This window comes from Fulmarus glacialis, unplaced genomic scaffold, assembly GCF_000690835.1.
Source record: "Fulmarus glacialis isolate BGI_N327 unplaced genomic scaffold, ASM69083v1 scaffold29922, whole genome shotgun sequence".
NCBI classification, from domain to species: domain Eukaryota; kingdom Metazoa; phylum Chordata; class Aves; order Procellariiformes; family Procellariidae; genus Fulmarus; species Fulmarus glacialis.
In genome coordinates, this window is record NW_009196397.1 from 8,690 (window position 1) to 23,511 (window position 14,822).

The 14,822-nt window shown below is 37.5% G+C and overlaps 1 protein-coding gene across 2 annotated transcripts in view; it reads left to right on the plus strand.

The window, feature by feature from the left end:
• Nucleotides 1-236: 236 nt before the first annotated feature.
• Nucleotides 237-14,822, plus strand: part of AGO3 (argonaute RISC catalytic component 3) — a 23,234-nt gene continuing 8,648 nt past the window's right edge. Inside the window, exons 1-10 of one of the 2 annotated variants that reach the window (XM_009572192.1) lie at nt 237-407; nt 4,894-5,014; nt 5,577-5,785; nt 7,033-7,169; nt 9,779-9,913; nt 12,151-12,238; nt 12,384-12,531; nt 12,841-12,960; nt 14,229-14,351; nt 14,572-14,705. In XM_009572192.1, coding sequence (XP_009570487.1) covers nt 262-407; nt 4,894-5,014; nt 5,577-5,785; nt 7,033-7,169; nt 9,779-9,913; nt 12,151-12,238; nt 12,384-12,531; nt 12,841-12,960; nt 14,229-14,351; nt 14,572-14,705 — 1,361 coding nt within the window. In that variant the 5' untranslated portion in view covers nt 237-261. The remainder of the gene's footprint in view (nt 408-4,893; nt 5,015-5,576; nt 5,786-7,032; nt 7,170-9,778; nt 9,914-12,150; nt 12,239-12,383; nt 12,532-12,840; nt 12,961-14,228; nt 14,352-14,571; nt 14,706-14,822) is intronic. The other variant, XM_009572193.1, reaches the window with a different exon arrangement.

A 14,822-nucleotide genomic window follows, 5' to 3' on the forward strand; every position in this document is an offset into this window, starting at 1 on the left:
GTGCTGGCTCTGGTGCCTGCCTGGTCGTCCTATGAGTTGGTTCAGGGAATTAGGCCTAATACTGAAAAAGGGGAGTACATTAGTTAAGTCTTAATGGGAGACAAGTATGTGTACCTGCAAATGCACGGAGCCTTATGTATTTTTAAACTGCTGAAATGTAAGCAAGTAGTAGCTTTGTAACACAGCTTGTCTGTTGTGCTTATCTTCTAATCTGTGATATTTTTTTCTTTCACAGGACCCGTCGGGGCACAGCCCCTACTCATGGTGCCCAGACGTCCTGGCTATGGCACCATGGGCAAACCCATTAAACTGCTGGCCAACTGCTTCCAAGTTGAAATCCCAAAGATTGATGTCTACCTCTATGAGGTGGATATCAAACCCGATAAGTGTCCTCGGAGGGTGAACAGGTAAGAAGGTGAAATTTGTCTTGTAAATTATACTGATAAGGAAATTTTTAAGCCACTGAGGGACCTACTGAAGTAAATATAGTCTCTATGTAGCTTAAAATCTGAGCGTTATGCTATGGAGATCTGTATGCAAGTTCTCACAAACATCTGCGAGAATGGTACAGAGCCTTTTCCAGGTTCTCTTCAGTTTGGTTGTGACCAGATGCTATGAAGTGGACCAGCCATTAGCGCTCACGGTACTTTGTGAACTGTTTGGCAGCAACTCGTACTCTTTAGGGCAGCATAAATATGGTATAGCTGTGGGCAGTTACCTTTTTTAGTTGCAATACTGGCTGTTGAATCATTTGAGTTACAGGAATCTGCTCCTATGGGTGTTTTTATCCTCAGTCGATACTGAGATACATTCCAGCATTGGTTAATCTGAAAGATTCCCCAACTTAATTCCCTTGGGTACCGTCATCAGAAGCTAGTGACTAAAAGCCATTGGTGAAGGTACAGGAGGAGAGAGCCTTCATCTGGAAAGCTTCCCATAGGAGTAGTGGTATGAAAGCACTGCAAACAAACTAGTTTTCCCCTTGTTAATAGATATTTCATGCAATCAGCTTAGTAGAGTTGAAATGGTCAGACTTGATTTGAGCTCCACCTGTGTCCCTTCTCTGTTGTTGCAGCATTTTGTATAGGACAGTGTATCTCATCTTATTTTCATGTCTGCTATGTATTAGGGTCAGTTAAATCCCTTGCTAGGCTACTTTGTTTCTAGATTGCTGGTTAAATGGAGAGAATATTTTCATATTCTGTTCATTTAGTGATCCAACAAACTGTACATATTGAGTGGTGGATTCTTCAGCCTTAACAGATTGCTAGTACAGCTTTTTATATGTGGTCTTTGTGTATTTTGTCCTAAACCCCACAAATTTTGGGAGCCAGAGAAGCCTCCTGAGAAAAAGTAGTTAATTGAAAACCTGTCATGAGAGCTATAATCATTTTTGCTTTAAAAAGATTACAACATTTTGTATTTCCTATGTTTCTTCTCTGAATAATTTTTTTAGGAGGAGTTACTTCTTAGTCTCTTGTGAAATCTGTTTCATCAGTTGAAGTTCAAGGTAGCTGAAAAGCAATTTTTTCCTTTCTTCTGCAACTCTGGTTTTTTACATTTTAACAATAACATATTGCTAGGGCCTCATTCTGGCTGGTGATTTTTTTTCCCCTGCTAGTTGCATACTGCAATTAGGAAGGCTGTATAAATACCTGTGTTAAGTATTATTAAAAGGAAACTAATAAATTGCTAAAATTGGAATATAATAGTTCTGTGTGAATTAATATTTAATATAATCTTAGTTATGAAAGGTTAATTTACTACCGTATTGTTAAATAAAGAATGCTTGTGAAGCCATGCTCGTAGGGGTACAAGGAGAATACAAACTGCTCTAAACTGATTTACTGTTTTATATGTCTGATTCTTTTCTAGTGTGATCTTGTAATGAAGATAAATGTCATTTCACTTAAAATCTGTTGACTAAACCCACTTTTTTGTCTGTTGTATGGCAATGCTTGATTAAAATAGACTAAGGGAGGCAAAGCTGTAAGAACTCTGGTTGCTCCAGCAATTGTAGTCTGTGATTCTGTGTAGTTAGTTGTTTCCATAACAGTGGGAGAAACTACAGATGTTTGAAAATAGTGCACTTGAAATAAGTTGTTTTAAAATAGCAACTAAATTTTATTTCAAATTTAAAAGAAAAAAAACCCTTTTGTGGTCCTGTTTGTAGGGTAACTTCAAGCTTGCTTCCAAAACCAAAATTGATGTTTGTCACAGCTTGTTTTAGTTGGTTATGCTTTAGATAAATGCTGTGTCTTCTGAAGTTTTCAGTTCATGTGGAGAGAGGCAAAAGCATTTGGTTTGAGTTTGTAAAGTAACTCTGTGTGAAATGATCAATATTTTTGCTTACCTAAATAATAATGATTTCCTGAAGAGCATGTTTGCAGCTGATACAACTTTTCATATCTTTTGTGAGTCTCAGACTGAGTATCTAACCGTTGCTTTTGATTATCATTAGGTTGTGTGAGGGTTGGTTTTTTCCCAGACGTGCTTTTTGTAGACTGGAGTTAATTTTAAGTGCTTTTTGAGGTTTCTGATTCATAAATTTAGTTGTTGTAGTGTAGTTCAGATGCACGTGTAACTTTGTCCAGAAGCTCATGAACTTTCTGTTCTACCAGTAAAGACACTGTCTTGCTTTTCCTTATTCGTGTTACCAACTGGTAGAAGCAGTTGTCTGGTTTTTGTCAAGGTAAATGGAGAAGACTAATTAAACACAGGCAGTGGACCTAACAAGTTGCTTTAATAGTCAAATATTTTCAAATGAAAGACTAAATTTGTTGTCAAATTTGACAGCAAATACAGCATGTAAATTATGAATCCTAATACAAGCTGTAGTTTAAAATCTGAAAGCAGAGGGTAAATCTTGCATGCATATTGGTTTTTTCAAAGTAGGGAACTGTGAAATTGGTTGTTTAAAAATACTGCTACTTTACCAAGTTTCATGTGTGTAAAAATGTGGCAGATGTTAGTTTAAAAACTGCAAGAGCTTGTATAAATGAGCCCAATAAAAGAATATAGTACCTGCTGAATAAATGACTTTGGATAGTGTGCTGTGGATTACGTGGAGAAGAATGGCTTTTATTAGTCTAAATTGGAATCAGTATACTGAAATACCTGCTTTGAAGAATTTTCCTTAGAAATAAATTTTTCTTTCTCTTGCATGCTGTGACAGTTATTTCTAAGAAGTCAGTGGATTTACATAGACTCAGCTATTCTGAAATAGTTTCTAACATGCTGTCTGCATGCTTGTATTTGGAATAAATAGGGGTCTTAGTTCCTGAATAGTTGTTGTTTTTTTTAAATTCACCTGCACCTTTATTAGATTTTGGCTGTAGGGAGGCTTTAAAATCTAGAGTGTCTTCTGTTTCCTGTTCACTTTCATTTATAGCGATGTTCTTTACCACTGTTTCCGCTGTGTTGTAAACTGGAAAGCAGAAGGTAAATAACGCTTTGCTTTGAAGCATGCTGTACGTGTGAGACGAATAGCGGAGCTACAGCTGAGAACTCTGGTATGGGAGTTTTGCCTCTTGCTTTCTCCCTCCTGCTCCTACTCTTCATCACTACCTCTTATCCCTCTGCTTTTGTCACAGCTTCTGTGACAATAAACTGGCACTTACAAAAATAGGGTTTTTTACACACTTATCCCTGTGCATAGTGTTACAAGGGAGCAGTGTACCAGTGCAGAGTGGGATTTTCAGATAAGACGGACTTGTGCAGGAGCACAATTGAGAACTAGGTAGAGATTTTGTAGTTGCTTAAGTATATTGATGTGCTTTTAGCCAGTGGAAGAATTTAGATTCTGAGAGTTTAGTAACGTAAAGAACTGTGAAGTGGAGAATTTCTCTTCCCTTTCCCCAAGTCCCAGCGGAAAGGTGAAAGTACTGGTAGTAATTTCGCTTGAAGAGGAAGTCAATATTTATCGTCTTCCTGAAGTACTTTAGGTTAATATTGCCTGGCCAGGAAATGGTATACGAGGAAGCTTCTGCTTTGCAAGAATGCTAGTTTGCATATGCTTAAAAGTGTTTAATTTCTGTAGAAAAAGGGAGTTATGTTGTATCAAGTAAGGTACAGTTGTTGTGCCACTGAAACACAAAGAATCCCCAAAGAATTCAAATCCTTGGCATGTTTCAGTTAGAGGTATTGCAAAAGTCTGTTTGGACCTGATGTATCTACTACTTGTATCAAGAAGCCTTTTTTATATAAGTTGAAAATTTTATGGTGTTTTTTCAAGTGTAATTTCAGTGCTTGTATCAGGTTACTATTTTCTTTATTGCCATCAACTCATAATAAAGAAGGTTAGGAGAATCTATAATTGTGTTTAGATTCGATCAGGCTTTTACTTGATTTTTAATTTACTAGATTATTAAGAACTTAAAGCTAAGACTTCTTTGTTAGGGTACCTCATTTTTTATACACAATGTACTCGGAATTCAAAACTTCTGTTAACTGAAGAGCAGATGAACATTACTCGGTAGACAGTACAATTAACTACTGCTTCCATGAACTAGAATAGCTTTCAGTTACGAGTTTGTACTAGTTTTTCATAATACTAGCTTGTGGGTTTCTTCCAAGGTAAGTGTGTCCTTGCTTTGTATAATAAAGGTTATACAAAGGCCTCAGTCATTTCTGGGACTTTCTGAAATTATTTCAGTAACAATGTTTTCCAGTATTTGAGCATTTGCGTTGATTCTGATTTTATTCTTTAGTGTTTATCTGTTATTTTAGTTCAAGTATGTGAAGCACCTTTTTGGAATATCAGTGGGTGTTCTATAATTCACTTGAGTAATACATTTGTTGAAACTACTTCAGCAAAACACAGGGTGTGTGGGAGCCAGTTCCAGTCTGATACTTCTTTGAAAACATCTTCAATGTAAATATCAACTTTTCTAGGGAGGTGGTGGACTCAATGGTGCAGCATTTTAAAGTGACAATATTTGGGGACCGTAGACCAGTTTATGATGGGAAAAGAAGCCTCTATACAGCCAATCCGCTTCCTGTGGCCACTACTGGGGTAAGATAACTGGAAAAAAAATGACATTTGTAACAGCTTCTTAGGAAAGAGAAAGAAAGAAGCCCAACTTCTAATATTGCTGAGTTCAGAAAAACTGGAAGTATCTTGGAGTATCTCTATTGAAATGGAGTCCTTCTAATGTATTTTCTGCAAATTCCAATGTGTGTAAATGTGCATGTAATAGTTGCATTCAGAACCTCCCCTAGAATTTAGTAGCCTCTTTCTACAGCAAAATCTATTAAATACTCAGTTTTACAGACTGTAATACATTATCTTATGATGAAGTACTATTAAAAAATCAAACCACAGTTTCTCTGGAATGAAGAGTTTTCTGATTCAAGATGACAGTTACATGATCCTCTTCTGCTTGGTGAGGACCCAGTTCTCTTTATTTTGTGCATTTGATAATGTACTTTTATCAAATGTGCTGTGTCCTAAATATCTGAGTTTTTGAGTCTTTGGCCCAGTTATGGGAAGGAGTGAAAACTCAAGGCTACCAGACTTGAGATTAAACAGCTGCTATTTTCTTTTTTTTTTTTCCTCCTTCTCCTCCCCCACCCAGGTGGATTTGGATGTGACATTACCGGGAGAAGGTGGAAAAGATCGTCCCTTCAAAGTGTCAATAAAGTTTGTTTCTCGGGTGAGCTGGCACTTGCTGCATGAAGTTTTGACAGGAAGAACCTTGCCTGAGCCTCTGGAACTAGACAAACCTATCAGCACTAACCCTGTTCATGCTGTCGATGTGGTGCTACGACACCTACCCTCCATGAAGTAGGTTCACTGTCTTCCCACAGTCTGTCTTTACCTGAAGTATCCCCATTGGGAGACCTTCATCCCTGTTCCTTCACAGGTGAAAAGAAAAAATGATCGTTCCCCTTAAGCAGCACAGCTGGTTAGCTGAACTGGGGAGATTGACACTAATTGTGTAGAAGTGTGTATTTCTGTAGACATTTAAACTCCAGAGCAGGTGATATATTTGTTTGAAAAGATCAAGAAACAGGAGACGCTTATAATAGGCCTTAATTCAAATACTGAGGGATTACGGTGTGCTGTAGCACTTTCATGTAGCTTTCATGTTTTCTGCTCAAGTTGAGCCAAATACCGTGTACTTGATGGCAGTGACTGTCTAAAAGCACGAGTCTTTTTAATTCATTGATATACCCATCAATGATGTTCTCATGTTTTAAATACACAGTTGAGAGTAGGTTACCTGTCCTAACAAAGTCTGTTATTCTTTATCTCAGAACCCTGAATCATTAGAGAAGGCCAAATTAACTTTGCTTTATTTGGTCAATGAAAGTTACTTTTAAAGCTTGATTGCTGGATTTAGACAGTAGGCTGGCTTTGCACTGGTGTTTTTCATTGGGTGTAACTGACTCTTTAAAAAAAAAAAAAAAAAAAGACTTGTGGTTTTATGGAAACCAGTGTTCCTTAGCTACCCCGGATCCTAAGGAAACATGAAAGATGTTAACCTCTGTACTAATGTCTGTCCATTACAAATGTGAGGAGGCGTGGAGGTTTGTGAACAGCTGTTTTCTATCTCAGAGAGAAACATTAGTTTCTCTAGTTCTTTGTTTCCACCATAGTTATTCCTTCTCTCAGTGTACATTACGTTCAAATGTTCCCTAGTAAAACATGCAAAATGATCTTTGAGGGTCAGTCCAGTATGTACAATGCTGTTGTGCAGAATCTGCTGTGATGGAGATTATACTTTATTGAAATCGAAGATCGGAAAGGGTAAGTTAACTTAGTTCTTGATTTGTTGTAAAAACTGAAAGTCGTGGTATGTTGTTAAAACTAGTAAATGTTTTGTCTAAATTTAAAAACACTGCAATGGGAACAGAAGCATTCAGAGTGTATTGTTTAATCTTGGTTCTAGGCACAGATTCCTGGTGCACAAAATTCCAAAAAACAACAATGCTGTGTGTTATGATCTTTATTATACAGTTTTTATTTGGAAAGCAATATTTTGTATTTGGAAAACAATACCATAAACATGTGGTCATCTTTTTCACTAGGTATACCCCTGTGGGCCGCTCCTTTTTCTCAGCTCCAGAAGGCTATGATCACCCCTTGGGTGGAGGTAGGGAGGTCTGGTTTGGATTCCATCAGTCTGTTCGGCCTGCTATGTGGAAGATGATGCTCAATATTGATGGTAAGTTGGGATTCAGGGTTAAGAATAAAGGAAGTAATGAACATGCCTCTAAGAATAAAAATTACCTTGCCATTCAGTCATTTTACTGTCTTGTGCTTCAGTTTGTGGTACCACATTTCTGTGTGATAATAACTTGGTGCCATCTGTGCAGAGGGATTTAGTAACCAGAAGCCATCCTCTACACTGATTTCTTAATTCATATTGTAAATAATAAAGCGTTAAAGTAGCTTTGGGTATTTTGCTAGAATTATATCAGAATAAGAAAACTTTCAAACTTTAATTGCTTTATACACAAGGGGTTTTCATCTGAAAAATACTTGTGTCTCGTTGCTCAGTTTGAAGATTTAGTAGTTGTCTCTTGTGATATCCTTATGAATGACAACATTAATTGTGAAGTCAGCCTTCTGCAGAAGCTGTAATGATAATAGTAGAGTGAGATTGTAATAATGTATGTAATAATGTATGTATGCATATATTGGCTTCCTCCTGTTCAGCTAGTTCAGACCAGACCTATACAGCAAAGGCTATCTAGAAATCCTAGTCTTTTTTTCTGGATTTGTCATCATGCCAGTGTTTCAGCAGAAATCTACCTGCCATATTAAAAAAAAAAAACATAGCTTGTTTTCCTGCTTAATTTCTGTATTGGTATATCCACAGTAATACAGGCAAATTACTTAAGATATGTCTCCGTGCAGCTGTCCACAGTAGGTGTTGTTCAGTACTTCCAAGAAAACTCTTTTGTGCTTAGGGCTAATTGAGATGGGCTTTCTTATGCAAAATCAGATCTGCTTTGCACCACTTTATTAAGTCCCAGATGAATGCATCTGAGATCAACTGGTGCATGTGTCAGACTCCTTGGTGCTGTAAGCACTCTGAGTCTATTTAGTTGTTAAACCCCTATTGAAAAATGTCAGTGTTTGAGATGCAGGTGCTGCCTGAAGTTTTCTCTAATTCACATTCTGTTCTCACTGTCTGTTTGAAATGCTTTAGAAAACCAAGGTAAATAGTCTGTCCTTTTTGCACTAGGTTAAGCACTCTAAGTCAGGTTGTGCTTAGCATCTGTCTTGCAGCATAATAAAATGTTGCAGATGATACTGAGCTTTCATGATGAAAATTTGCAAGTCCATGCGTTCGGGTTTACCTAAATTGTGGATGATACTGATGTGACTTCAGATAGGTTTATTCTTGTAAAATTACCTTTCAAACAGCAGCCATGGTGTAGCTGTTTCTTGAAAAATGAATGTAAAAATCTTACCAGTCTGAGAAATAACCAATACTAGTATCTAGAGGCTAGGTACTGAGATAACTACAATTCAGGTAGGACAAGAGTATTAATTTACACCATTTATGATGTACTGCGCTATTACCTTCTGTGAAGCAAGTGTTTCTTATCAGCATTAGAAAGTGTAGTAGTTATTCTTGCAGGAGAAATTTTTCAGTCCTTTCTGTGAATGAGAAACTGAAGAACTTTGTAAGCTATGGTTTACGGGACAATCACTTTATGTTGTGGTTTGGGGCTCTGAAGATTATGTTCAAATCCTGTTGCTTGATTTTGTTTTAGTTGTTTAACTTGTATGAGGTTCTCTGCAAAATCTGTTTCTCTGTGTCGCTTGTGTTGCTGTGGGAGACAAACCACACGCTGCCAGTCGCTGGGGGTGTAAACTATTTGTGTTCATTCAGTAATCGACATCCAGAGGTGTTGGCTGGAGTGCGTCATGTGAAGTTGGCAGCTTGCTAATGTGATGCATGTCTGAAGAATGTTCCGTTGTATTAGCACAGAGATGTGGTGGTTTTGGTGCACGAGATCTGGAAAATTAATAAAATGCTTGTCAAGTATTTATTTTCTGTTGTTGCCATTTCAAGGTTTAAATGTATGGAGTAGTTCACTTGTGTTTGAGCTATATCTAGTGCCACGTCACCTTTCTTACTAAAAGGTATTGTTTCAATTGCTTATAACTGTGTCAAGCAGATTGTTTATGGTCTTCCTTCCATGGAATGAGTCAACTGTCCTGTTTAAAAACAGTATAGTGTCACTTAATGTGATTGTGTCATTAGTATGCAGGGAGGGTAAGAGATTTTAGTAGATCAAGGGTTGCACTCACCACTACACTAACATAATTTGCGTATAGTCAGATTTGTGTATAGCTCATGTTTCTACCAAATACTGTTTCAGTAATTGAGCAGATCGTATCGTTGACAAAATTATATTGCATATTGAATAATCTTAGCTTTTCATGTTAAAAAGTCTTCAGCAGAGAGAGATTAATACTGTCTCTGCTTGCAGCTCCATGCAGAGTCAAAAGAGAATGTCTCTGGGACATTACAGCTCTCTAGAAGTAAAAGTTATCTGGGGAAAAACCCTTTCAAAACCCTGAAATGCAAAGTAGTTGCAGGATGACTGTGCTGGAGATTGATGTGTCACTGTGGACCCTGCACTGGCTTTTGTATACTTAGTTGTTGCAAGGCTTGCTAATCTGTTTTTAAAAAATGTGTGCTGCACCACATTTACTTGAGGGTTACGTGGAGTTTTAAAAAGCATTCATTTATCTATTACTTCACAAGATTCTGACTTGGAGTTTTTTTTACACTTGATATTTTGCTCTTTTTAGTTTCTGCCACTGCCTTCTACAAAGCACAACCTGTAATTCAGTTTATGTGTGAAGTTCTTGACATTCATAATATTGATGAACAACCAAGACCTCTGACTGATTCTCATCGAGTAAAATTCACCAAAGAGATTAAGGGTGAGTAGAAATGTATCTGTTCTGTCCCAGGTAACACAATCAAGCTGATTCTAAGGGACTTGTTTTAACTGGAAACCTCCTGGTTAGCATGCATCAGGAGGGCCCTAAAACTCCCAAGAGAATTGCAGTACTCCTTGTTTGTAGTTCTAGTCCTGAATGAAACAATGCAGCTCTATAGAATTGAAAGATGAAGAATGAGGTATGTTCCCAGTGGCTTAAAGAAATTGCCTGGTAGAGGTAAGTGGCTGTTGGCTTGCTGGATGGCTAACCTTTTATAAGCAAGGGTCACTGAGGCCATAGTGGTATTGTGCTGTAGGTCTCCTGCTGTGTAAATGCTGAGGCAAAGTGAAAATTTATTTCAAAGCTAACATCATTGATTTTCTTTGAAAGTATATTGTTGCAGTGACTTCTAATAACTGATTGCCTTTTGGAAAAACAAGTACCACTTGGTAACTTACAACTGAAGGCCAAATTCCATTCCAAAGGAATTGCATAAGCTGCTGGTTTGAGTAGTTTCACTCCATATATGCTACTTTGCTTTGCATTTTCCCATATCCTTTCATTCCAGTGTAATTTGCCGAGAGAGAAGCCTTGAAAGAGCTCAGCTCTTCAAAGCTCTGCCCTTAAACGCTTGTATTATTTGATGCAAGATTAGACTCTGTTGAAATACTGGGCAGCAAAAAAGTAAATTTGACCCATAGTCATAAACTGATGTGTTCATAGAATAGTTATTAGTGGAAAAAAAACTTAAAGGAATTATTTTCTCGTAGTCCTAGCATGCCTCCTTTTTACATCTACCTATCTGTCTTCATTCTGGAAGACAGGTAACTGGAGAGTGAGAAGCTGTCTCTGCTTGATCTTGGACGCCTCAGACATTTTGTTACCATAGTCCGAAAACAGGTTACCTTTGTTGTCAATATTTGTTTTCACTACTGTAGTATCTGGGAACTCCAGCCAAGATGTTTCACTATACGTGATCACAAACCCTGCATTAATGAATTGGCAGTCTGTGAGCAGCTCTGTGGGAGGGTAGTGCCTTCTGTAGTGTCACAGCAGATTAATGACAAAGCACTGAATGGGTTCCAGAGACCTCTGTATTCACAACCCCCTTCTGCTTGGCCACAGTGCTTCATGGTTTCTTTTTTGTATTTTCTCTTAATACTATATCAGGGCAGTGGTAATTTATTTTTGGTTATGCCATCCTCTAATACTGATGTTAATGTTGCAGTTAGTGTTGTCAGGAATCAATGAAGTACAGTTGATGCTTCTTTGGGATGTCTGTGTCCCTAGTGAACTAAACTGCTGTCTGGTACTTAGGGACCTGGTTTGATGTGAGGTATTCAATCTGTGGTCCACAATCCACGTGAGCCTCAACAGGACAAGTCATCCAACTGCTTTCTCAAAAGCCTTGACTAGTAGACTGTAGGATGAATCTTTTGGGTAACAAGGCTCTGTTTTCAACTGCCTTCTCTTCTGAGGGGCTGGGGAAAGACGTAACAGCGTGTCGATGCTATGCAGCACTTGTGTGATAAGCTCAGTGCTTCCAGCAGATGTTGAGTCTACTCTCTATGTACAGTACAGGCAGTGCATGCACAGTTACTAGAAATAGCCACTGAAAGCCTCTTGAAGCTGCCATTGTTGCTGTCATTATTATTGTGGATAGAGAGTCAAGTCTGGTGAGTCTCTGGTGTGTAGGCTGCGTGCTTTTAGACAAGATCTTCAGCTGCTCAAAATCTAAAGTTAAACTTCGTCAGTGATATTAAAGAAAATTACAGGCTGAATGTGGACACAAAGCTAGGGGGAAAAATGAACAATAAGGTAGAAATCTGGTTTTGCCCTTTTAATTTCAATTATATTGGAACTGCTAGTTTTAAGAGGTATACAGCATTGAGAATGAGAACAAAAATATGGTGAAAACAGCCATCTGTGAGATTAGTCACATGCCTGTTAAATGAAACTGCTACAAGAAATTCGGATGACATTGAACAGTAAATATTGACATTGAACATTAAATATTACACATTATGATTTGTTTTTGAGGATAATACCTGATTAGTCAGAAATCAAATTGCAATGAAAACAGAATATTTAGAGAATAATAATTTCTTATGTTGTGCTGTTTGACGCTGACCATCAAAGCAGTTGGATTAGAACATGTTCTATTACACGAAACCTTGTGTCTCCTGTGCCAACTTCTGTGTAGTTATGACATCAGTCTTTTTGGTACTTTTGTGCAGGTCTAAAGGTAGAAGTGACTCACTGTGGAACGATGAGAAGGAAATACCGTGTTTGTAACGTAACAAGAAGGCCTGCAAGTCATCAAACGTAAGATGCTTTCTGTCAGAGCATAAAATGTGTGGTAGCGTAACACTCAACGTGTAACAGGACCTAATATTTTATTAGTTTTGGGGATGTTGATACTTGCCAACTAAGACTTCTGTACATTTTATTAAAATGTATGTCTCTTCAGCTTTCCTTTACAGTTAGAAAATGGCCAGACTGTGGAGAGAACAGTAGCACAGTATTTCAGAGAGAAATACAACCTCCAGCTGAAATACCCTCATCTTCCTTGCCTACAAGTGGGACAAGAACAGAAACACACCTACCTACCTTTAGAAGTAATGAACTTGTTCTGATAAATCAGCTTATTATTGGTAGACTGTATAATTTTGCAAAATGTTTAGTAGTGCACTTTGCAGTACGAGCATGTTTACGTATTTACATGTTCGTTACTCTTTTATTTCACTAAAGATTATCTACATTTAAAAAGCTTCAAGGTTTAGGACTATGAGAAAGAAGTATGCAGTTGCTTAAACACACTGGGGGTGTGTTTTGTAGTGATAGCGTAGTATTGTGTACGTACGGTATGTTGGGATCTGTTTCTAAGTGCTCCTATTGTGTATTGACACTTCTAATTTTTCTTAAAGGTATGTAACATTGTAGCTGGCCAGCGGTGTATCAAGAAGCTAACGGACAATCAGACATCGACTATGATAAAGGCCACAGCAAGATCTGCTCCAGATAGGCAAGAGGAAATAAGCAGATTGGTGAGTCTTTAATCTCAGTTCGGTGTGATACTACTCACTAAATGACTAGATTACATTAATGCAAAAACTTCTTGTATGACCAACCTAGTCTTTTCATTCCTTCCTTCTAGCCCTTTAACTTAATAGACTTTAACTACTTTTTAAAATAGAATTCATTTAAAATAGCTTGCAACAATAGCCTGAGTCCAGCAGTATGGGCTCTTATGTTATAATCTTTACAATTTCTTCCAAGTAAGTATTGGAACTACTCAGGACTAATAGTTCAGTGTTTTGCTGTATTGGGGTTTTTAAACAAATTTGTGAAAGGGACTTGGGGTGTAGTACCCAAAGTCATGAAAGTAAGATTTTGTTCTAGGTACTTTTCTTTGATTCCTGTTGATATTTGAACACCATACCTTTTTTTATTATTATTGGATGCTTATATTTGTACCAGTGCTAAATACTTTTAAAATCATGAGCTAGAATCTGAAGACTTGGGTCTTGAAAATTTTCCATTTTTTTTTCTGCTAGTATTTTGAAGATGGTAGCATCACTCTAACACTACCTAATTTTAATAGGCACTGAAAACAAACTGGAGCAACTTGTTTTGTCCAGAATCATACAAGGAATCTACAACAGGGTAGAAGAATGATTCGAGGTCTTCTGAACCTCAGTCTTTTATTTGAGATGTTTGACTGCTTTCCTTAGTACACACTAAATGTTTTCACCTGGTAACTCCAATATCTTTTCTTGGTGCTGAATCAAGACACTCTAAACATGAGTGGTTTTTCTGACTTGAAATATTATAAAACCTGAGTGTTTTTAGTTGAATACTCTTATAAACAAATAGCTCTTCTTGGAAACTGTTTGGTTTTTGAGCTGACAAGTTAGCCAAAACTTTTAAATTAAAATAAGGCTGGACTGGAAAATACAGAAGACATGAATGTGCAGTAATAAAAGGAATTAATTTGTTTAATCTTGGGTGTGCTTGTCTCTAAAGGAGAATGCTTTTTGATCTATCCTGTGAGTAAATAAAATGCTCTTAAATAAGCATACTACAAATGAGCACTTGAGTAACTAAGGGAACAAAAAAATCTCAGCTAATATATCTCATGGTATTAATTGTTTTCACTGGGGATAGGCTGATAGTGTTGAGCAGTTAAATCTGAGCCTTTTTCAGTGACGGGGGAATTGTTGTAGAACACTTCTGCAGCATTCCTGTTAGTCTTTTGTTTGTTATATGAATTATAATTAGATACTTCTGTAATATGGAAAAACTCTTCTTCTAGGTGAGAAGTGCAAATTATGATGCAGATCCGTTTGTTCAAGAGTTCCAATTCAAAGTCAGGGATGAGATGGCCCATGTGACGGGGCGCGTGCTCCCAGCTCCAATGTTGCAGTATGGAGGACGGGTGAGGCTTTTGCTTTTTCTTTTGTTTCTCTTTTGAAGAGTGATTTCCCACACACATTGACTGCTTTAGTCAGTTCAGTTGCATTGTGCAATACAGGGATCAGAGTTTGAATGGTAAACTTTTTTTTGTTATCTTGAAACTGTAAATAGCATAGGCTTTTTCTTTTTTCTTTTTTCTTTTTTCTTTTTCTTGAATATCTGTGTTGGTTTTGTTTCCACAGAATCGAACAGTGGCAACCCCAAGCCATGGAGTATGGGACATGCGAGGGAAGCAGTTTCACACTGGTGTTGAGATCAAAATGTGGGCTATAGCCTGCTTTGCAACACAGAGACAATGCAGAGAAGAAATACTGAAGTAAGGCATGTCATGGTTTAGGCTTTGGACTGTTCTCTGAATGAAGCCATCTTAGTGAAAACACGAACATAGGACTTCTAATGAGCATTTTACCTGGTTTTAATTATCTAAGATGTT